General features: G+C 43.5%; 1 protein-coding gene across 2 annotated transcripts in view; it reads right to left on the bottom strand.

The window, feature by feature from the left end:
• GNAS (GNAS complex locus) overlaps positions 1–23843 on the bottom strand; it is a 212287-nt gene that overhangs the window by 137556 nt on the left and 50888 nt on the right. The window contains exon 1 of one of the 2 annotated variants that reach the window (XM_090064355.1): positions 215–1062. The exons of the other annotated variant lie outside the window; for it this stretch is intronic. Within the exon in view, the coding sequence (XP_089920481.1) occupies positions 215–353 (139 nt within the window). The 5' untranslated portion in view covers positions 354–1062. Of the gene's footprint in view, positions 1–214; positions 1063–23843 lie in introns of those variants that run through there. 2 annotated transcript variants of the gene reach the window in all.

Genomic DNA, 23843 nt, shown 5'->3' with positions numbered 1-23843 from the left:
CCAACAGCCAGTTGTGGGGGGAGGCCAAGTTCTCCCTTGTGCTGCAGCGGGAAGAGCCGGAGTAGGCCCCGAGGACCTGCCAGCTCTTCTGGGAAGCCTTTTCCCTGCATCATCTCCTCCCCGCTGCCCTCCAGGCTCCCTCGCTCCCCCTGGCCGGGGGCTGCGGGTCATCCCACAAAGAGCAGCCTCTCCCCGGCCCCGGGCCCCCCCTTACCCAGCAGCAGCAGCCGGTGCGTGGCCCGGTAGACCTGCTTGTCCTTCTGCAGCTGCTTCTCGATTTTCTTGTTGGCCTCGCGCTGCGCCTTCTCCTCGTTGCGCTGATCCTCCGTCTTGCTGTTCCCCAGGCAGCCCATCTTGGGGCGGGGGGCCGGGGCTAGGCCGGGGGGAGGGAGGGAGGGAGGGAGACGCTCTCCCGGGCTCCCCTCCTCCTCCTCCTGCTGCCGCCGCTCACGCGCTGCTGGGGCGGCCGCTGCCCGGCGCCGCAGACATGGAGCGCGGAGCCGCCGGGGGGGCCGACGGCGATGACTTTGCTCAGCCGGGCCTCCTCCTCCTCCTCGCTGCACCCCCCGCTCCAAAAATACCGGAGAAACGTGGGGGGGAAATTTTTTTAAAAAGCACCCCCCCGCCAAAAAAAAAAAAAAAAAGGCAGGAGGGGAAACTCCCCCGCCCCCCGGTCCTACAGATGTCTCGTTCTCGCTTCTGGATCCGGATCCGGGCTTTTCCGCGCCGCCGCTTCCTCCCTAATGGTGGCTTTTCCAATCCGAGCCCCCCCCCCGCTCTTGCTCTTTTTTCTTTTTTTTTTTTTTTATTTTATTTTTGGGGGTGGATTCCCCTCCTCCGGCCGCTGCTGCGTCAGGCCGGGCGGGCGCGGGTGAGTCCGTGCGGCGCCCCCTCCCTCAGGCCGCGCTTCCTCCCCGCGCTCGCATCGCGCCCGGGTTTTTTATTTATTTTTTCTGGAGAGCCGGAGCGGGCGGCGGGGTGGGGCGAGCCGCACACACTGAACCCTGGGAGCGGAACCGTTCACATGACGCCCCCACGTCAGGAGCGGCGGAGCAGAGGCGCCCTCTTCAAACCCGGGTTGCTCCCTCCGCGGCGCCGGCCTGCCCGGGGCGTCCCTGCGCCGCCGGCTCTACTCCCTGGGTCAGGCCCTGCGAGCCTCCCTGCTTTATACCCCACGCCCTGCCAGGAAGAGCTCCAAGGATTTGAGCTGCTCTGAGAGAGAGAGCAGGCTCGCCCAAAGCAAACTGTCTGCTACAGGCCGCGCGCAGCAGGGCACGTGCCCCGCCCCCAGACCGGCGGACGCTGCCGTCGGCATTTGCGGGTGGTCGTCGCTCACCACCCTCTGCCCCCCCCCCCCGGTCACTGCTGGCACCGCCGTCCCCACGCAGGCCGCTTGCCGCCGCTGGCACTGCGGGCAGATACTGCTTGGGCCACGCTCGCTGCTGATGGCACCTCAGGCGCCTGCAAATGGTCCCCACCCGGGCCACTCTCGCTGCCCACATCACCACAGCTACCTGCAGGCAGGTCCTGCTCGGGCCACCCTTGCTGCCGCTGTCACTGCAGCTACCGGTGGGCTGTCCCCACTCAGGCAGCCTCGCAGCCGTCACCGTGGCTGCCTGCAGGCAGCCCCTGCTTGCTGCCGCCACCACCGCCGGCAGGCTCCATGCCCGCCTCAAGAGGCACGAGTCACTGACGTTGTCTGCCTTTGTCCTTAGAGCCAACACAGCTACAACCTAGACCCCTGTTAAATCTTTCCTCCTTTCATCGTACAGGCAGTCCTTGGACTTAAGGCACAATTGGTTCCTGAAAACCACATCTTAAGTCAAAACGTCCTAACTTGGAACCAGTTTTCCCATCGGAAACTGTTATAAACGGGGGATTGGTTCTCTACTTTCACCCAAAATAACCCAGAATTTTGTACTCAATTAGAGACGAGTAACATAGCTACATTAATGTACTTATATTGTGAATATTGATTTGGAAGGACTTTGATGAACTTTTTGAAGGGCTCTTGGCCAGAGTCTTCTCAGGAGTCTTGGCTGCAGGTTTTTCTGGAGTCTCATCTGCTTTCTTAAAGAAAGTGTCCACAGAAGTCTGGACAGATGTTCCCCAGGGAGCTGAACGCAGTGAACTTGTTTACTGGCACCATGGTGTCACACCAAGCATTGTAAAGTCAAAACTAAGGTCAGAAACTTGAAATGGCGTGTCTATTTATAAATGTTGTAAGTGCAAAACATTGCAACTCAAAACACTCTAAATCGAGGACTGCCTGTATACAAATGCATATGCATCTTCTCCTAGAGGCAGTACTCACACTGAAAGAGAGACTGAAGTACTGACAGGACCAGGGGCTTTTAGGTTGATTACAGTTCATAAACAGTATGTGTTTCTTCACTGACCAGTGCCGCAGGCCCAAAATCAATTTGTTTAATAAGTAAGCCCCTGATCAGAAAAGTCCTCATCCCAATACAAGCAGGACTTGTGGTAGAGGTGATCTCTTTTATTTGACCAACTAGATTTCTGCACAAAAAAAACCAAACCTGCAAGCTTTTGGACACAAACACCCTTCCTGCAGGCATAGGACAAAAGGCTGTAAAAGTTCTCCTGGGCAGAAATGAAAGTTCATATTTCATAGGAGAGTCACTAGTTACGTGTACATCTTTTTTGGTTATTGCACTGTGAGCCTTTACCCGATGACAGAAAGGCCCAGCTTCCACGCACTTGTGCCTGGGAACAACTTCACTCACCATCCACTTATAGATGAATAAAGTTATGCACCTGAGCATTTGCAATCTCATACCTGCATGCCTTGATCTGGCAATGACCACATGGGTGTAGGGATGTAACTTAAGACTGGAAATAGCTCCACGGAAGTAAATAGGGAAATTTCAAGTTTCTGTTCCTGTTTTAAGTTGTGTAGATGGCCTTAGAGTACATCTTAACAGATCCCATCTCTTTTATATATGGTTTTGCTTTTTGTAGAATACTGACTCCCCAAACTTTCTAGCAAGGTATTTGCTCAGGTTCTAATCCTACAAGCTGAAGCTATGTAGGTCCCGACTTCAGCAAGACTTCATGGGGCTGTCAGTTTTTGTTTATAGAGGAGGACCTTAAAATTAACCTCTTACCTGGCTCCTTTAAAGAAATGGTCACCGTTATTATAATCCTACAAGTGTTTATGCATCTGATCAACTCTGTAAGTAATGTCATGCACTCAAAATCAAGTGTCTTTATGATCAAGGCTTATTGCAGTAGCACCTAAAATTTTGCATAACTCTTTGTTCCTTCTTTTGGCTTTTTACCAGCAAACACTGCTCTCAAACTTTTGCAATAGACTGGTGTAGAAGCAAAAATATTTGGAACAGAAGCTGAAGTTGTCAAAACACAAATGAGCATGTTACTGTCAGCTCTGTTCAAAACACAAGGAAAAAATAGTGATTAACAAATGAAAAAGATGATAGATAACAAAAAATATCTGTAAGTTTCTAAGAAGCATTAAAACATGCAACAAAGCAAGATTATCTAACACTTACAGTGCCAGTTCAGTGTGCATGCTAACTGACTTTCTAAATGTGCTACCACCCTTTTTTCTCCTTGGGATTAGTGAAAATGTTTATGCCTTATTCAAAGTAAATAATTTTCCAAATGCAGATAAAGTTCTCCATAATTACATTATTCCAGGGTGCACCAAGTGACAATGCTCACAACCCCTTTATCTCAGCTGCCTGAATATACACCTAGAAAGTCCAGTTTATTAGTGTGCGTCATGAAACGCATTGACTCTATTGCTCTTCCACAGAAGGTGGCACATCTCACAGGAAGAGCATACCTACACCCCAAAGCTTGTGAAAGATTCTCAGAGCTTTCAGTGATTTTGTGCATGCAACAATCATGAAAGATTGGGCATAGGGGACCCAATGCAAAGCACTGACTGCTACTTCACTAGGCAGTGGATCATATCTCTGGAGTCTTTACAGATCCCGAGGCAAACCTAGTGACTAGGGCTCACCTTAAGTACAGCACATATCAGTTATCCTGGATTCTTTTTAAATGTAATGTTGAGTTATTTTCAAATGGCACAAAACCTACTAGGTTGTTTACAAGGAAGCATGGGACCCAGTAAAATTCAGATTGGAAAGTGAGCAAAAGCCTCATCAGTTTCTCCTTTAACAGGTAGAAAGAGAACGCAGAATTGCTAGTATGTGCCACTTAATACAGCAGGAGAAACCTGCTCACCTTGTCAAAGTTTTGCTGCATCTCCTTTGTCACCTCTCCCTTTCAGATGAGGGATCTTTAAGTGAGGCCTCAAATGACTTACAAGTGCGTTCACAAAATATGGTAGTGCTTGGTGCTGGAGGGAAAAAAAAAAAGGCTAAGCAAGCTCCTGAAGGAGTGGGATTAGTTTACAGAACAGGGAGCTTCATAAAACACATGCCAAAATATACACTGACAACCGACTCCTTGTTATGAAAGCATTTTTGTCCATGAGAGCACTGAGCACAAAACTAAACAGAAATGTGACTTAAGTGCATGTTGAAATTATCACAGTGGTCTGTATATGTGTAGCAGCTGTGAGACAAAGGAATTCTGAAAGTCCCCTTCGAGCACATACCCAAGTTCCTCTAGTTTGAATGAGGCCTAAACTACAGTGATTTAAGACAGACATCTTCAACTAATTTACAAACCTCTTGCTGACTTCAAATAGGACCAAGATGTTGCCTATTGTATTAAAAAAGTGTTACTTTCTTTTATTAAACAATTCAAAAAGCTTTTAAAATCATATATTCTATGGCCACATACATTTTTATTAAGAATTGTTCCTCATTCACTGAAAAGTTACAAGGATACAACAGAACTTAAATGTGTACCGAGTTCTACTTATTTGGGTACTGACTTGAGGAGCATTTGGGTGGTGAGCCTAAAAATCTTTTTGGTGCACTATCTTCCCTTTTACTTAAAAATAAATAAAATAAAATAACGAGGCTACCAATGTGCCTCTTGAGTTTCTTATTGGGATTTCTGGCACAGATTTGAACCTGCAAACTTCTGCACACTTTGACTTCCCTGGCCCTACTCATATACACAAAAAGCTAAGCATTTGGAAAATCAAGAAGTACCTATTGCAGATTGTTACAGTCAAACAGAAAGCAGGTGTGGCAACCTGTGTAAATGAAGTATGCCATGAAATAAATACCAGCACTGAACCTTCAGCCTAAGGAATGTGTGAACACAAGAGATACAAAAAAAAAAAAAGCATAATAGTGGATGTAGCTGTCACATCAGACGATGAAGTTAAAAACAATTAATAGATTTAATTTTTTTTTAGTAGGAAGACTAAAGAATATTGAGGGACATTACATGGGCATGTGTAGATCATCATCTTCCTAACTAGGGTGGCACTAGAGGTTAATTTGAAATTTGAGAAATATATGTTGGTATAAAGCAGCAGGATATTAATGACTGTAAAACTGTGAAAGAACCAGTTGAGAGAGACATAGTGAATTTTAAGATTTTAAGCCTTCATATGCCAGATACACAACTGCTCTGCCACCAACAGTTATAACAACTTAAAAAGGGACTAGAGGACAACTACCATGTTTTTCTTTGCCCTTAATACACTTTGTGTATTTGATACAACACGGCACATAGCTGTTTTCCCTGTATCAGTGGTTCTCAAACTTGAGACCTCCTTGCAAAATGCCAGCTGTTAGCTTTCACTCACTCTTTGACTATGGAAAAATAACAAATCCAATTCTTCCCTTGCAAAAAAACAGAAAGCTCACCACAGGTCCAAATGTTTTTGACATTTCTCTAGATATATACTGTATTGTAAAGGTGTTTGTACAGCGAATAGAATTAATATTGCATGGTACTCCACACTGTTCTTAAAAATATCTCAGAGTACCCTGAGGTATCAGGATACCCTGGTTGAAAAATCACTGCGCTATATATTCTGTGCTGGCAGTCAGTCTTTCATGGTGTGTGAGATGAGTGATCATCACATAATCAGAGGAAAAATGGGATTGTAAAATCATAAACTGCCAGGAAAAAAAATCCAGGTATAAAAGTTAGCTTCAAGAATTATGCTTACCTTACTGTTTTCCTAATGGTCTAGATTTTAAGTAGTCACTGTCCTTTTAATATCAGCTTTTTAATTTCTGAATATTTCCCCCCCATGTTCAACAAATGCACATTTGGGAAAATATTATTTTCCTTATATTTGGCTGAACTGAACCCTCTGCTTCCAATTCTGACATCAATTAAATTAGTCTGAATTTATGGGAGGCACTCTGGATTTTCACTGGTGTCAATGAAAACAGAATCCGACAGATGATGACATACTCTATTTTAGCATACAGTTTTTGGGCCCAGTCCTGGAATGCTCCATTTCCTAATTTCTTTGGTGGAAGTTGAGGGTCTGAGCACCTTGCAGGCTTCAGTGCAAAAGAACAAGGCAGAGATATTAGTTTTTACCTGGGAAAATTCTATACTTTCTTGAGACTCCACAATTTTGGCTGTGGGGGGGTGGAGTTGCAACCAACTCAACATGCTGATTTGGAAGGGACGACACAGACTACAGAAGAAACTCACTCTAAAGCATCCCCTGGCAACCAGTTTCAAGCAGCATTGAAGCTTTTAAGAAGGTTCTCAGCATTGTTTGGCACCTGGGATCATCAGCATTCAGCTGCTGGGAGATGTGGAAGAAGACCGAGAAAAGATAAAATTTGTGGTCTGAGAAGAAGAAACAGTAGCAGTGACCTAACTGTACAATTGTGTCTGTTCCCATCTCCAGGACACATGTAACCCATTTACCATTGGCCATTCTGTAAGAGGATGCAATGCTCAGATGAACAGCATTGTGCACATACATAGAACAGGTACTCTCAATTCTACTTTGACTCTGATTTGATTTTAATTAATCAGCCTTAAAAAAAAAAAAGAGAGTCAGCTTCATGTACAATATTTCAGGCTTCAAAATATTTTTGTAAGAAACTAGGTTTTCTTTGTGCAAAAAACCAACAAACACAGATCCTCCCTGATTTTTCATTTAAAATGTGCCTATTCAGATCAGCAAGACAGTTCTTCATCTGAGTACCACTAGCATTTAAATGCTATAGAACCAGTCCCTCTGAAGCACTAGGTCATCTTCCTTTCTATTGTGGCAGTGTTGAACTGGAACTGCTGACCATATCAGCTTGTGATTTTTGAGATGCATGCAGTTGGATCTTTCTTGCAACTCAGGAATTCTCCCCTGTTCCAAGCATCCTTCGAGGCAAGGCTAGCCCTATTTCCTCTTTTTTTTTTAAAAATCCTATGCAATCTATGGGAGAGAAGGATACAGAGGCCTTCATTTTTCTGTTCTGCAATAAATTAGCTCTGAACCTGTTATGTATTTGGGAAAGGGCATTTTTTCTACCTTCTCTGTGTTACTGCAGCCACAGGAATTAAAGGATAAGGAAAACTATTTAATAAATATAATTATATGCAAAGGGTGCTCAAGAAGTTCTACCAATACCGAACAACCTGTAGGATTAGGCCCTTCAAGAGAAAATGAGAAATAGCCATTAAATTTTCACTGGGAAGAGTTCTACGGTTACTCAAACTCCTGCCCCACAAGCTCCTGGACCCAAGGATTTAACAGCTCTAACTACGTTATAGGAGCATCTCTGCCACCAGGTAGAGCTTTCCAAAAGGCACCCACTACACGTGTGTTTACTTACGTACACACCTAAGTATGTATGTATTATTTCTGATACAGTAAGAAATTAAGGCTATGCTTTAGACTCAGATCCATCCTTTGGCTTGATTAGTTTTGTCATAGCCCAACTAGATCCTTAGGAGAAGGCCTCATCCACCAGAAAAAAGCTTAGTTACCTCCTTGCACTGAATCCTGTCACCTGCTTATCCTCTGTCACCCAAGTAAAGTGTGTCTCCCTCTATCAGAAGGCAAAATCCTTTGGACTCTTGCAAGAACAAGACTTAATGATAAAAACGATCACTGTTTCAAAGTCTGTGATGTGCCTTTTGACATGGTGAACAAGAAACATTTGAGAAAACTCAGCTAGTTTAAGGGTGAAACAAATACATTTGAACCAATCAATAATCCAAAAAGGAAAAAAAACCCAAACAAACAAAGCAACGCGCCTAGTATTTTTCTTCTGGCAATCCCCAGCACAAACACACAAGCATTAGCCAGGTGAGCTACATAACAAATTAAAAGTATTGTCAGTCTGTTCCAGGGAAGGGAAGAAACTATCATCAGGCAGCATGTGTTTGTACAGGAAAGCAATAAAGGCATGAGTGCAATCCAACATGTAGTGTCTGTGATAAATAAATTAAATATGCCTCTAATATTTCAACAAAAGGACAAACATAAAACATTTCAGTTCAAATACTCCAAAACAGTTAATAGGAAATGCTTCCCTCTGACAGAAGACGAGGATTTTTTCCATGCAACCCCCCCGCCCCCAAACCTATCTTATTACAGCTTTTCTTCTTGTTGTTGTTTAAATAAGGGCAAGCCCAAAAATCTACTAATAGAATTAGCCAAGATTTCATTTAAAGTCCTGCTCCCAATCTTCAATTTTAACCTTTTCTAACTGACTAAGGATTTCAGACGTAGGATAACAAACACATAACATTACAGCTTTTCATCTATTAGCTTTATCTACCATTTAATTTTTGTTAGTTTTCTCTATTTTCCACCAAACTGTTTCTTCATATCTAACTTACAGTCTCTTAGGAAACAACAAATTCAAGTATGTCCTAGCACACAACATGGCACATAGGATAGATATATTGCTTTTAAGGGTTAGACTATTCCTTTTCTCAGCAGCGGTTTGTGTTCAGCAACATTTGCCATGCACATTTCATTCCAACATGCATCTTCTCTATAAAATGCCATTTCTGGCTTTTAAAATATCATTCAGTTGTAATTTGTTATCATTGTAACTATGCTGCAATTAAAGTATTTGCATAAGACCTTGCTGGTAGGGCAGGGAGGGAGGAGAGAACTGGTGGGAGACCAAGAGGGCATGCTGTCCAAGGGCTAGACTGTTATTACTTTCTTGCAGAGAAGGAAGAGGGTGCAAGGACCTATTTCCCTCTTGTTCAAGTGGGTGAGGAATGGCTAAATTATTGGTTCCACCTCCCCAGCATACTGTGAGAAAGCTATGCCAAGTGTAAAGCTGGCATGTATTGCTTCCCCAGCCAGAGCAGGGAAGGAGCTGAAAGGCAGGCTGTGACTCCATGTTACAATCTGGTTCCCAGTCTGCTCATGGAGCACTGCTCAGATTAGCCCCAAATAATAATTATTAATTATTTGCCTAGCATTCTCATTTTATGGAGTATAACAGGAAGGGGAAAAAGAAGATTTTTTAAATAGAGGTTGTTGTGTTGTCACACATGTTTTAATACAATGTAAACATTCTTTTCCCTCTTTTACATTTTTAAATGAAACTACACTCAAACTTTCACGCTTAAAACAGCTTTATGGATTGCGTGCATGTTTTATTGCTAGGAAGCTCCATCAGAGGTACAATGATGCAGTCAGGTGCCAGGGGCAGCTGCCACACACAGGGGCAGAGGTGACTTCAGGTTGCCAGAGCATCTGTGCAGCTGTGGCAGCACCTGTTTTTTCCTGCTACTCCGGAATTGGGAGTTAAGACATATGGGCCCACTCCGCCTCCAATTTGCTGTGTGACCTCATGCTCCCTCTCTCCATGCCTTTCTCCACCCATCCTTAGGCTATTTAGATTGTAAACTGTTTGGGGTAAAAGCTATTTCTTATGTGTCGGCACAGCCTTTGGTAGAATGGGATGCCATTCAGTCCACAATAGCCTACCTGAAACCTTAAAGCCCTACTGTGATACAGTTTATAATCATTATCAAAGTGGGAATTTATTTTAAGAGACCGTTACAACTGTTTTCTTTTTGTAAAGTTTTTTGAGTTAAACAGATATTAAAAACATTAGGCAGAAGGAATTACGCTGTTCAAAATTTAAAATTTCTTGCCCTTATGTGAAGGTCTAAGAAAGCTCCTAGTACTTCCACATCCCCCAACCCCCACATTCTCCCAAGCAGACTACATTTTGGGGGTTGATGGGTAGACAAAAAGTTCACACATTTCAGGCCTTCTTTCTACAGCCTCAAAGGCAGAAACTCAAAAGCTGAATGCTACCTCTTAGTTTGTATTTTGCTCTTTGATGCTATAATGCAAAATGCTCTGTGCGCATTGGCATTTGACCAATCCAGTTCTGCAGCAGTTGGTCAGGTAGAGCTCAGGTGATGCCACATAAACAGTGAAGAAGGTTCATAGCCAAGAGCCCACCCCTGAGGGGATGAGCAGAGTCTGCCCCCACGGTGCTCAGCGAACATACAGAGTACTTTATGTTCCTAAGCTTTCTGCAGGCAGACTGCTGTAATACTGCGTGCACATCACCTTCCCCTGCTCACACGGTGGCATATTAGTAAAGGTAAAAATGCACCCGCACCCTCACAAAGGGCAGAACCTGTGCAGAGACTCAGATGAAATTCACCATCCACTGCCTTGGCTTTCTTGCCAGCCAATAAACTAGAATAGGCAATACTGGTCCCCTGCACCCTCACCAGGGTTTTACAAGTATCTAGATCCAAGGAAGAATTAACACAGAAGGGCCTCCTATAGTCCCCTCAAGTGACCTCCTCTTGTAGCTTACTTGGCATGGGGCTGAGTGTCTTTTGGCACACAGAGGAGGGAGGATCCCATGTTGCGTGTAGGCCCCTCTCACTGACCGAGTTGCACACTATATACACAGATGACATAGCTGCGCACTCATTCTGCAGTGTTCTCCCCTGTGCATCACTGCAATGTGTTAGGGGTATGAACTCCATGCACATGAACAGAAAGTTCATTCCCACTTCCAGCAGCAGTTTTCATGTGCCTTTATTCATTTGGTTTCAAATGATTTCATTCTCTGTAATATCTCTATCAAAACTGCATAGGTGCTACATGTGCACAGTGCTGCCTCAGGTGAAGCGCGCATGAAATCCAGGCTTTCCTGTCTCCCCATTTTAAATATAGCACTGATAGGAGAATCAGTGGCTGTCAAGCTGGAATAAAACGAAAAAGCAAGAGGACATTTTGGAGCATAAGGTTCCTGTGTTGCCATTTTAGGATTCAGCCTTAAATTTTGTATTGCTAATCCCCTATCCTGTCTGGACCATCTCATGAATGGACATGTGTATTATTATTAGAGCGGAGAGAATGCCTCATAACATTTTCCATTAATGCGCACTTGAGTGAAAAATGGAGTTTGAGTTTCCTGTTTTGCTTTCCCTGAATATTCAAGCCAGCGAGTTTATAGATTCGCTCTTAAAGCCGAAAGGGACAAGCGCAACCAGGACAAGTTAGAGACAGGTCTGTGTCAAACTGAACTCCATGTTGTTTTCTATACACTATTTTGATTGTAATTTTCATGTTGTATTGCATCCTCCCTAATGGATTAGAAAGTCTGTTTTGTGGCAGGGCCCGGCAGCGCAATCTAGACCTAAGATCTCCAACTTTCTCCCAACTACCAACCTATCTACTAGAAGAGTTGACACAGGAACCTGGCTGGGTAACAGGACTAGAGAGTCTCAGCCTGCAAACATGGTCTAAAAGGGTTAGACCCTATGGAGGAGGAAGAAATCTCTCTGAAGGGAACCAACACCACCAAATGCTGGAGGAGAGAAACGCAAAGAACCGACGAAACAGAAGACTTTCAGGAGGTGAGATCAAGCTCTTGGGAAGATATTTAGGACTGTGCTATTTTTAAAAGGTCATAAGTCCAAGAGGTTTAAAAGCACTTGAGATGCACTGATTAGGTCCACACACAACAAACTGGCAGCAGTTGAACCTCAGAGAGGGGGACTGGGCTAAGGTATGGCAGTAATCATCTTGTGATCTCCTGCTGGGACTAATGCTTGTGGAAGAAACAAATGGCCACTGAGAGTTAGACTATATTTGTGGGGAGTGGATGTTGAACTTCTAGATGCAAGGTTTTTCTTATGGAAACTTCATTCTAGGAGTCCAAAGAACAGAATTACGATTATGATCCATAGCCCACTAACCTAACTTCCAAAGAAGTTTTTCATTCTCTGCTGTCTCTGGCAGCTCAAAGCTGCAATGGCTTGGGATGTGTGCAGCTGCAGACCTGGACAAACAAACATGTCTGGTCTGTGTCTTTCCAGGCCTAAGGGTGAGAATTTTTTTTTTAAATGAATGTTTAACTTTTGCATAAGCTGAATGCTCTGGCATCCACAGCTGCACAGGAAGGTGTCCTATTTGCCATAGGCAAGTGGATTTTTCAGTCTCTTCTCAGGTAAGTATGCAGCTATTATTTACTCAATACAGGCGAGAGAATGGCACTGTTTTATGCAGCATACTCCAGGGTAGTTTAGTTCATTTTTTTTCTTGCATGCTAATGTAGAAGCTGGGTTTGGGGACTATCTAATCACATTGATCAGTTCCATATGCTGTAGTAGGTGCATTTAAACCCGATGGCCATAATTCACTTTTTTAGGGCTACATTGAGGGAATGAGCATGTGTTCTGGCATAGCAGAGTTCAGTTATTATTGCTAGTCATTCCTATACTCTGTGCTCTTAACCCACAGCAATACGAACAGTTTACTCTGATCCTTTGACTGGAAAAGAAAATGAATTTACTGAGCAAGATGAATTCTTAAACCCTCACCAAGTCTGCAGGTGATACCAAGCTGAGGAAAGGGAGGGAGTGGTTGATACACTGAAGGGTAGGGCTAGGACTTAAAGAGACCCTGACAAATCGGAAGGTCGGACCAAAAGAAATCTCATGAGGTTCAACAAGGACAAGTGCAAAGTCCGGCACTTAGGGTGGAACGATCCCAGGCACCAGTACAGGTTGGGGACTAATTGGCTAAGCAGCAACTCAGCAGAAAAGCACCTGAGACAATAAGCTGAATATAAAGCCAACAGTGTTCCCTTGTTGTAAAGACGACTGCAAATGGCAATACTGAGCTGCATCAGTAAGTGTGTTGTCAGCAGGTCAAGGGAAGCAATTATTCCCTTCTATTCAGCACTGGTGAAGCCGCATCTGGAGTACTGTGTCCAGTTCTGGGCCCCCCACTACAGAAACCACGTGGACAAACTGGTGCGAATCCGGTGGAGGGCAACAAAAGTGGTTTGGGGGCTGGCACACAACTTGTGAGGAGAGGCCGAGGGACCAGGGCTTATTTTGTCTAGAGAAAAGAAGACTGATGTGGGGTTTAATACCAGCCTTCAGCTCCCTGCAGGGGGGTTCTAAACAGGAGGGTGGCAGATGACAGAACAAGGAAAAGCTGCAGCAAGAGAAGTTTAGCTCGGACATTAGGAAATCTCTCCCACTAGGAGGGTAGTAAAGCACTGGAACAGGTTACCCAGAGAGGTGGTTGAAGCTCCATCCTTGGAGGTTTTTAAGACCTGGCTAGACAAAGCCCTGGCTGGAATGATCTAGCTGGGGCTGGTCCTGCTTTGAGCAGGGGATGTGACCTCCTGAGGTCCTTTCCAGCCCTAATCTTCTATGATTCTTTTACTGAGTTAGCTAAAGTGGAAGGGTTCAGTAGCACAGGTCTTATTGCCCTTCCTTTCCCAAATCCTTGTACCCAATGCAACACTTTGCTATGGAAGCAAATTCTCAAACAAATTTTCTTCAAAGAAAAGGACACCACTTTTCCAAAGGAGGATTCAGAACTCAAGTTTTGTGCTTCAGTAAATGATAGTGGTGGGACAACAAAGTTATCTTCATATGTGAAATGCATTTTGTGAAAAATCAAGTAGACAAAAGAATCAGAACCTCAAATATGGTATTCCCTGCCCCAAAATTCACTGGAAAGGAAGTGCCAATAAATACAGAATTATCATCATACCTCCTGGAATTGCCCCAAATTGCATGGCTTCCACTCCGTTGTCAACAATATTTTATTTTTAATTAATTCAGAGGTGGACCTCCCCAATTTGCACTTCTCTGACGTGGTTTAAAATGTCCTGATTTGCCAGGACTAAATTAAGACGACACCCACCTTATCTCTAGTATTCTTGTGAATGCAGATGATTTAAAAATAAAACCAAAAAAACCCCCAAAACCAAAAAACCCAAATCGCTTTCCATTTTTGCTATGGTTGAAAAGACGAATATCAGCTAGAAAATACTTTTATTTTGATCAGCCACATTTAAAAGCAAGAAAGCAACTTCCTTCTTAATGTTAAGTTAACTCAGCTATTTTGTTATAGTGCGGACAACTGGGAGTATCCAAAAGATACAGCTTTTACAAAAAACAATAGAAAAACTTCAGCAGATAGGTATCGTTGCATGCACTCTGAATTCCTTTTTTAATGATACCACAATCTTAGCCTGTTTGTGACATCTCCTTATAGTTGTCTAGCTGTCAGCTTAAGTTTTACTTGGCTAAAACAGAACTCTCTTTTCTAGCCATCCTTGCTACCTTTGTTCTCAATAAACACTGACATCCTGCCTGTCACACATCCATAACTTAGACATCATCTGCAATTAGACCTCACTTTTAATCTCAAAATCTTGCAGATTCATTCTGCACATCATCTGTAGAACACAGTTTCCTCCCCACGCTCCTAGAATTCTCATCCAGGTTTGTCATCTCACAGCTGTCATTGCAACCTTCTCCTCTGGCCTAAACAAATGCAGCCTGACCTTGCTGATATCCATCCAAAATCCAGCTACATTCCTAGCCCTTTGGTTTTGGTCCACATCACCCCTCTCTCAGCATCTCTCTACTGCCTCTTCTCTGTTGCATCAACACACATATCCCCTGTTTTCACCATCAAAGCCCTTTCCATCTTGCTTCTCTCAGTTGTTAATTCTGTTTTAATTCCCACTTCTGGCTGGACTCTCATGGCAGAGAGTATTGCTCATTTGTTTATGTTTTCAAACAAGCACCTTTGCGCTTTTTCCTATGTTCCCTCTTACAACTGGGAAAGGCAGAGACAAGCATCTGTTCATTTACCTCGTCATCATCCATCAAAATCCACCTTTTTTAGAATACCTACAAAAAATGGTTAGATTCTCCATAAGCGACGCTATTTTAATTTATTAATATTGTTTCATTATCTCAGGACTCCCCAGTTAGTTTGCCTTGTCTTTCTTTTACTTAGATTGTAGGCTTTATGAACCAGAAACTCTTTTCATTTAGTCTTTGTGCAGTGCTTAGCACAGTTGGATCCTGGTCCACAAATAAGGCCCCTCGATGATATAGTACTTCATGCTTATGTAAGAAAACAATTGTTTCCATCTGAGGGTGGAGTATTGGGAACATCCACAGGGACTGCTCATGGTTGTTCCTAGCTTTAGCCACTCAAGAAGACTTTCAAATACAAACCATTTGTGTGACCTCTTGAGCAGCTGGATCCTGCAAACTGGCTATGCCCGATACCGATGCCACAGTCCTCCCAAGCTGCCAGTTCCTTTAACAAACTTCCTCAGAGTCACTCTGGCTGCGGGAGTGCTTTAAAAAAAAAATTAAAGTCCTGATGATAGACCCTGGCTGTAAAACAAGAAACACAGGCTTAGCATAGCCATAACACTTTACCCTTAAAAAATAGTCACAGATCTATGGAAAAATTATGAGGTCTTGAATGCAATCCCTTGGTCTGATCTCACCCCATCTGCAAATTCTGGTTCCGGTGAGGGCTGTCCCTCCTTCCTTCACTCTGCATAGAAGTCATGATGAAATGCACCCTTACTTAGAAAAGAAGCCTCCTTTTAAAGTAATTGTGATCCCACTGCTACCCAGGTACTTTGGTTTGGTTCTTGGTTCCATCCCTCCCTTACAATCCCACTGGCTTCCGTGTAAAAAGAGTAAATTATTTCAAGGGAATTCGTCTGTCACTAGAAGCCATTAAAAACAAACAAAAAGCCCCCAATAGACTTCTCACTTAGCTTTTTTTTGACGTGCACTATACTCTAGCATATGCATATAGGGCATCTATACATGAGCAGTGAGGCTGCTCCAACGCACCGTAATTACAGCAAGTTGGAGCAGGCTCGATTAATCAATTCTGCTGGAGTGTGGCAATTACCATGCTCCAGCAGACTCTGGTGTCTTGTGTATCAGTGTCCCAGCACTTAAAAATGACAGCAGGGGTGCTTTAACTAAACAACATTGAACAAGCTTTAGTTAAAGCGCTGAGACGGAGATACACGAGATACTCCGGGCACTTTAATTAGAGCTCTTGGAGCCACTCTAATTAAAGTCTCCTCCCCTCCCCTCAAGCAGGTCTATAAACACCCGTAGTGTTTAACACAAACTGACCTTGTCAAAGTTAGATTGGTCTTCCAAGGACTTAATCCAACATGGAAGTTGAAACACAGAATGAAAAATTAAATGAAACTTCAGTCCTAAAACGATGTTCACAAAACAAAGTGGAAGGCACAATTTGATGCACGTATCCTTGCCATTGCACAATCAACTACAAAAGCCTGCATTTAGAAAAAAAACACCAAACACTTGCTTACATTGGTCTTTGGCTACAAAAATGTTTTTTTAAACTACATTCCAGTGTGGAAACATTTTACAACTTTACCTGCTTTACTTTAATGCTATTCTGAAAGGAACCTCTTTGAAGTTTTCTTATTAGAGAAAGCTTTAAAAATTAAGCAGTTTGAAGAATTTTTCTATAAACTATATAATCTTCTTAAGCAGTAAAAAAGTTAACTTCAATGCAAGTGATTTCACTGGAAAAACTCTGATAAAGAAAGCCGAGAAGTGTGTGTAACACTGCCCTGCACTTTCTTTAATATAACAACCCAAAAAGGTAGCTGCTACAGTTTTTCATGTTAAACTTTCCTGGCTGTTTATAGGCAACTGAGTCTGGCTTTTATACCAGAAAGTTCGTCATGTAATGTCATTCTCTAGATGGAACAAAGTCAATAATGCAGTTGATTCCTGAGAAGCCTTAAGAACAGCAACCAATCTAAGCTCATCCAGAGCACTAAAAAATGCCATCACCTTTGACATGCTGTACAAGAAAATTCTGTACAAGAGACAGGCTGTATGTTTAAAAAAACAAAAGATGAGCAATAGGCTCAATTTGTACATTATTTTCAACATGAAAGTAAAGCATTTCATTTTATAATAAAAAGTGACAATCAGTTACTTTCTACAGTTATGTGGCTGGTTTCTATATAGTATAATTTAACTTTAGCAGAGGTGAACCAGAAAGTCAATGCTGGGTTTGGTTTCTATTCCAGGCTAGCTTGGAATTAGCATTCTCATTTGGACTCCATGGCACCAAAATGGCATGAACCGTTCAACAGAAGTTTCAGTTGCATCTAATCCAGAACCAGTAAAAAGTCCCTTTCTGGTTTTTAATCCAACCTAGATTTAACACTGTAGGGGCAGGTTTATATTCAGGCTCTTAAATACAGCCCCCTTGAAACATGCAGAAGTTTCATATCAAGGTGCCATTTTCAACTCCTCCCATTTCCTTCCTAATACTTTGTTTGGCCTGTTTCAATTTAATAAGCTCCAGCCCCAACCTCCATTTTCTGTAGACCACAAACCAATATGGCTTTGGCTTATTTATTTCTTTGTTTGAGTCGATAGTTGGTGCAATTAATGTTGACATCTTGTGTGCTGCAAGTAGTGGCTGTTGGTTAACTCGTGCTCCCTCTACTGTCAGATTTGGCTTGCAGCAGCTGAACAACTGCAGAAGAAAGGGCAAAGCAAGGGCACCTTCACTTCAGACTGACCCAACTACCGCTTTCTACCCATGGCAAGTAAAATGAAGAGTCTTTTTAATTTCTTGGTAACAAAAGGGGTCTGTGATTTAGTTTTAGAACAACAACAAAATATCACTCTCCACAGTATTTCCATAAATTTTATCACGGTCCTAACATTAATGCACATTTAAGATTAGAAAATACACATCCCTAAAGACTCCCATTGGGCAGGCACAGATACAGAATTCCTACGGAAGTCCATACTTTGCAGACATTTGTCTTGCTCTTCTGACATCACTAAAGGGCTTGACCCTGCTCCAAGGGAACCCAGTGAACCGAATAAGGTAAATATGGGGCCACCTGCACATGCATTAGTGTGCCACTGTTTCATTCCCCTTTCAAATTTAGTACCTCTGTATGACGTACTACATAAATGCACAATAGCTGGCACTAATGCACAGTAGCAACAGTACATAGTCTTGTTGTGATGCTTAATGTGCAATAAACTAATTCTACTGCATATTAGCATGGTTTTTGCTGTGATGCGCTAATGCATGGTAGAATTAGTCTACTGCAGATTAAGTATCTTGTATAGACGTGCCCACGGGAGCCAAACAACCGTATCTTGAGGCCATGCAACCGCAACTCAAACTGAAGTCTAAGTGAGCTACAAGTGCTTAGCCACTTTGAAGATCAGATCCTTTTATCTTGATTATTATGAAGATCAGGATAGATTTTCCCAATGGAAGCAAAACACAAGCAAAGGGCTGCTAGCTGAGTATTGCATAAGCCTGCAGGACGGGACTGTGCTGTGCTTCCATTTGTGCTGGCTACACACTGCCACATGTCCTGTCCTTGGTTACAAAAGGAGAACAATATTTCTTCATCATCTTTATGGCAGCCTTTCAAATATTTGAAAACTATTCTCATGCTGCCTTTTCTCAACACTAAACATACCTAGTTCCTTCAACCCTTCCTCAGACCACTTGCTGTTTAACCCCTTCATCATCTTAGTTGCTCACTTCTAGACCCTCACCAGTTTCTCAAAGCCTTTCTGAAAGTTTAGTGCCCAAAACTGGACACAGGTGTGATTCCACTAGATGCAGGCATTTGCTCGCTGCATCCTTGGGAGTATTTTTTTTTCACCTGCATGTTTATGGCTCCAATTGACACATGGTGCTGTGGCAGGCATAAAGGGCAGAACAGTTCCTTTCCTTTGTAATTTGGTCTCTAGTTTAGGGATGGAGTTGGAGAAGCAGGAAATGGAAAATGGGTCATGGGATCCATACCAATTTTGTAAAAGATCTTGAAAAACTGTAGGTACTGTAAGGTAAGGTGCCCTTAATTCACATAGATCCCATCAATAATGACTGGAAGGTAGTATTCTCATTCCCACCATCCTGAAAGTGACATTGGTTTCAGTACGATATCAGCATACTGGTCTCCAAGTCTAGCACCTGAGTCTCAAACATACTGCTTGACAAACATGAGTGGACTGTTTCCTCTGGCAACCTTGCAGATTTTGGATATTAGTGAATTTCTGAAACAGGAAGAGATTTTCTTCAGTCCTCAGGATTTGGTAGGAAAGTTATACTGGTCAACTGGTAGCACGGCAAGAGGAGAGAGATGATTCGTTCTGACCGTCTTTGTGAAGGTGAGCTATAGTTGCATTAACACAAGCAGATCTTTCAGAGCCCTGACTATGTCCAGAGAGTGCAGTGTATTCCTCTTCTTCTGGGAATACATAGGGGCCTCATGTTTGGGTGGAAAACCTAGCTCCGTTTCTTAAAACAGGTCTGGCTGGTCCATGAATCTAATGAGTATTGCATGGATGTCTGCAATAAATGTGTCGGCCAGAATCATCTTGACCAGCAGAGAGCCACAAAAACGAGCACGGCCTGGTCTCTCCTAGCTTTGACAGTCATGCTACAGCTCAGTGGAATCGCTGTAGAGGCATATAAGCAGCCTTGGTTTCTGCTAGAAGGAAGGCACCCAGCCCTGTACCATGCACTTTCTGGGAAATTGGTTTAGCCAGTTGGTGTTGCCTTTACTGGCAAACAGATCTAAATCAGATGCCTTTTACAATGCTGAACTATTAATTGGCTGATGGACTTCTTCAGTGGCTATTCGTGGCTGAGGACAATAAATCTGCTCAGGAAGAGTGCCAAGCCATTGCTGGCTCCTGGGTGTTGCACAGTTACTATGGTTATTGTAGTAGAGGGGACACCATTTCTACAGTTTGATTGCTTCCCTGCCAAGGAAGAAAGATGTGGCTCCACCCTGCTTATTTACGCATTGCACCGCTGGTATACTGTCCATCAGTACCTGCGCTATGAAATGCTGCAGGACTGGAAGGAATGCCACACATGCTAGTGTGAAGACTCCAAGTTTTAAGAGGTTGATATGCCCAATGTCCTTCAGGTCTGTATGCAGTCAGAGGTGGGCTTCCTGCATGCATCTAGGTTGCCAGCAGTTAGGGTTCTGTGACACCACTTGCCCAACTTCACCAAAGCTTCTAAAACTCTTGTTCATGTCCTAACAGGCAAGGAAGTCCTAGTACTGTTCCCTGTCCTCAGCTCTGGACTGGTGGCAGCACACTGCCAGGGTCCAAAATGGAGCATTATTCATGATTCTGTTGCTGAGCATGGCCCTCTAGCATTGGTATATTGGGGACAGACAGGAATCCCACCTCTAAAACTCGAGATACAAAGGTTCTGGTACCTAGGAGGACACTGGGCATATCCACACTGGCTTGAGTTGCTGCATAGATTCATAGATTCATAGATGCTAGGGTCGGAAGGGACCTCAATAGATCATCGAGTCCGACCCCCTGCATAAGCAGGAAAGAGTGCTGGGCCTACATTACCCCAGCTAGATACACATCCAACCTTCTCTTGAATACCCCCAGGGTAGGGGAGAGCACCACCTCCCTTGGGAGCCCGTTCCAGACCTTGGCCACTCGAACTGTGAAGAAGTTCCTCCTAATATCTAATCTAAATCTGCTCTCCTCCAGCTTGTGGCCATTATTTCTTGTAACCCCCGGGGGCGCCTTGGTGAATAAATACTCACCAATTCCCTTCTGTGCCCCCCTGACGAACTTATAGGCAGCCACCAGGTCGCCTCTCAACCTTCTCTTGCGGAGGCTGAAAAGGTCCAGTTTCTCTAATCTCTCCTCATAGGGCTTGGCCTGCAGGCCCTTAACCATACGAGTGGCCCTTCTCTGGACCCTCTCCAGGTTATCCGCATCTTTCTTGAAGTGCGGCGCCCAGAATTGCACGCAGTACTCCAGCTGCGGTCTGACCAGCGCCCGATAGAGGGGAAGTATCACCTCCTTGGACTTATTTGTCATGCATCTGCTGATGCACGATAAAGTGCCATTGGCTTTTCTGATGGTTTCATCACACTGCCGACTCATGTTCATCTTGGAGTCTACTAGGACTCCAAGATCCCTTTCCACTTCCGTGCCACCCAGCAGGTCATTTCCTAGGCTGTAGGTGTGCTGGACATTTTTCCTCCCTAGATGCAGCACTTTGCATTTCTCCTTGTTGAACTGCATTCTGTTGTTTTCTGCCCACTTGCCTAACCTGTCCAGGTCTGCTTGCAGCTGTTCCCTGCCCTCCGGCGTGTCCACTTCGCCCCATAGCTTAGTGTCATCTGCAAACTTGGACAGAGTACATTTCACCCCCTCGTCCAAGTCGCTGATGAAGACATTAAAGAGTATCGGTCCAAGCACCGAGCCCTGCGGGACCCCACTGCCCACACTCTTCCAGGTCGAAACCGACCCATCCACCACAACTCTCTGGGTGCGACCCTCCAGCCAATTCTCCACCCACCGGACTGTGCAGTCATCCAAGTCACAGCCCCTTAACTTGTTCACCAGTATGGGGTGGGATACTGTGTCAAAGGCCTTCCTGAAGTCCAAGTATACGACATCCACCCCTCCTCCTGCGTCGAGGCGTTTTGTGACCTGGTCATGTTGCTCCTTGAAAGCAAGTATAAAAAACTTTCAGGTCTTGTTGTCCTGAGGTTGGTTCCAAAGATTACTGGTGCCATGTTCAGCATCCAAGACAGTGGTTTTCGCACCCTGGCAAAGGATTTCTTCTTCCTGCAGGAACTAGGTCTAAGGCAGTATGGTGCTCGAATCTGTAACATGACCTCTGGTTCATGGCTCTCTCGACTTTGAGACCCGTTTCTTCTCCAGGATCTGAAATGTAACTTGAGATTCAAAGTTCTTTATTTCAGGTGTGGCACAAGAAGGAATGTCAGATTGAGCAGTTGTCTAGTGTGAGTCCTTCTCTGAAGCAGGACAGACGTCTACTGTGCCCACTGATTAAAAAAGCATACGACTGTTCCCAAATGGTAGGGTACAAACCCTGCAGAAATACAGATGATGGAGTTTGGCACAAAACACTTCACTTTCCTGAACTGGCAAAAGTATGCACAGGACTCTCCCCATCTCTTTCCTTTCCTCTTGAACATCCACATTAAAAAATGTATACAATTCCCTTCTTCCTCCCCCCATTAACCTAGAATGTGTCTGAGGCTTACAGACAGAACAACGAATGACAACTTGCCAGAAATGCTGTCAGGCTATATGTGGGGTGTGAGGGAACAGACGGTGACAGCCACGCCATCATTTCTAATGGCACCCAAGAGTGAGGCAATGGCATAGGCCCGACCTGGGTTAAAACAGATCCTCAGAAGAGTCCAGGTTTAAGCACAAGGCATCTGCAGGCCTACAGTGGTGTCCAAGATTAGCACACACTTCCAGAATATTTAGTTACCTAGAACCAAGTCAAAATATGAAAGTTTCACTTTTAATTCTAAAGCTAGACTGGTGCTTAGGTGTCCTGCTGTTATATTTACTGTGTTTCACTCTATTTTGAAGGAAGACTAGGTCAGTAGAGCTGCAAAGAGCTATTCCACTTCCTTGACAACATTTAAATAACTTATTTGATTAAAGACTTACATAATATACAGAAACATGTGACATTTTGGGGATGTGGTGCTTTCATAAATAGGTGATAAACCAGGGGTAGGCAATCCTAGGCATGGGTGCCACAGTGTGACATTCAAAGGCATTTTGCTTGGCACGTGTGCCTCCGGGTAGATAGCAGTGAAGGGGCCAGGGCTACGGCAACAATAAGGATTGGGCCTCTCGTAGCTTCCCACCCCTGGTACATCAACATCTTACAAGTTGAAGTGGGTGTTTTTGGCACCAACCAAAAATGTTGCCAACCCCTGTGATAAGCCCATTTCTTCTTTAAAGTGATTCAGCAAAAAGGACTTACAATTATTTAACAGTGCTGTGGCTTAAAGACTTTACTACTGTACAGTGTGTAACATGACTCAACAGCAACATTGGGTTGTAAGGGTACTTAGTGTAAAAAATAATGAGCTTAATCTATGCATTTAAAAATAGAGGAAATATTTTCATTACTCTAGAGGCGCAAAGCTAGAAGAGTATTATTAAGCTAAAGGAAAACTTTATGCTATATATGAAATGACAACTGGGTCCGTTTCCTTCAGGAATACTGTTATTCCAATAAATGGTGAAGCATCTGTTCCCATTGGCAATTATGGATGAACCGGGAAGGTTCAAAGCAGATTACGTCTGAAATGCCATGAAAAAAAAATATTAAAACAAACAAACAAAAAAAAGCCTTTAAGTCATTGTTTATATTGGCAAGTAACCCAGCTGGAGAATAAAAGCCAGTGCTATGATTGACTACTATACATGTTTTACAACTGTTACACTAACTAGGTTTTTTAAAATCTATTTGCTTGCAGAAGATATTTTAAACAGACTCTGTTATGCATCTTAAAACAAAAAAGTCAAACTCTGTTCAGGATGGCGCTCCTGTTTGTTCCTCTATTTCACTGCACGTGAAAGGTAAAGTTCACCCTCTCTCAAAGCCTAACTAAATGAACAGTGTAGTAAGGTTGTTGCAATTTCCACTATTAATGTTTTTAAATGTACTCAAAGCATCCAGTGAAAAACTCCTCACAAAGGCTTTATGATATAAACCTCTATGCAACTCGCTTCATAAGGATGTTTACTTTATAGACAAAGACTCACCCACACGGCATGCAAAATGAAACCGTTTTGTAGGT

Source organism: Crocodylus siamensis, chromosome 10 (genome assembly GCF_052110815.1).
Source record: "Crocodylus siamensis isolate JL-2025a chromosome 10, ASM5211081v1, whole genome shotgun sequence".
Lineage (NCBI taxonomy): Eukaryota > Metazoa > Chordata > Crocodylia > Crocodylidae > Crocodylus > Crocodylus siamensis.
The sequence above is the reverse complement of the archived record's forward strand: the minus strand, read 5'-3'. Positions and strand labels throughout refer to the sequence as shown.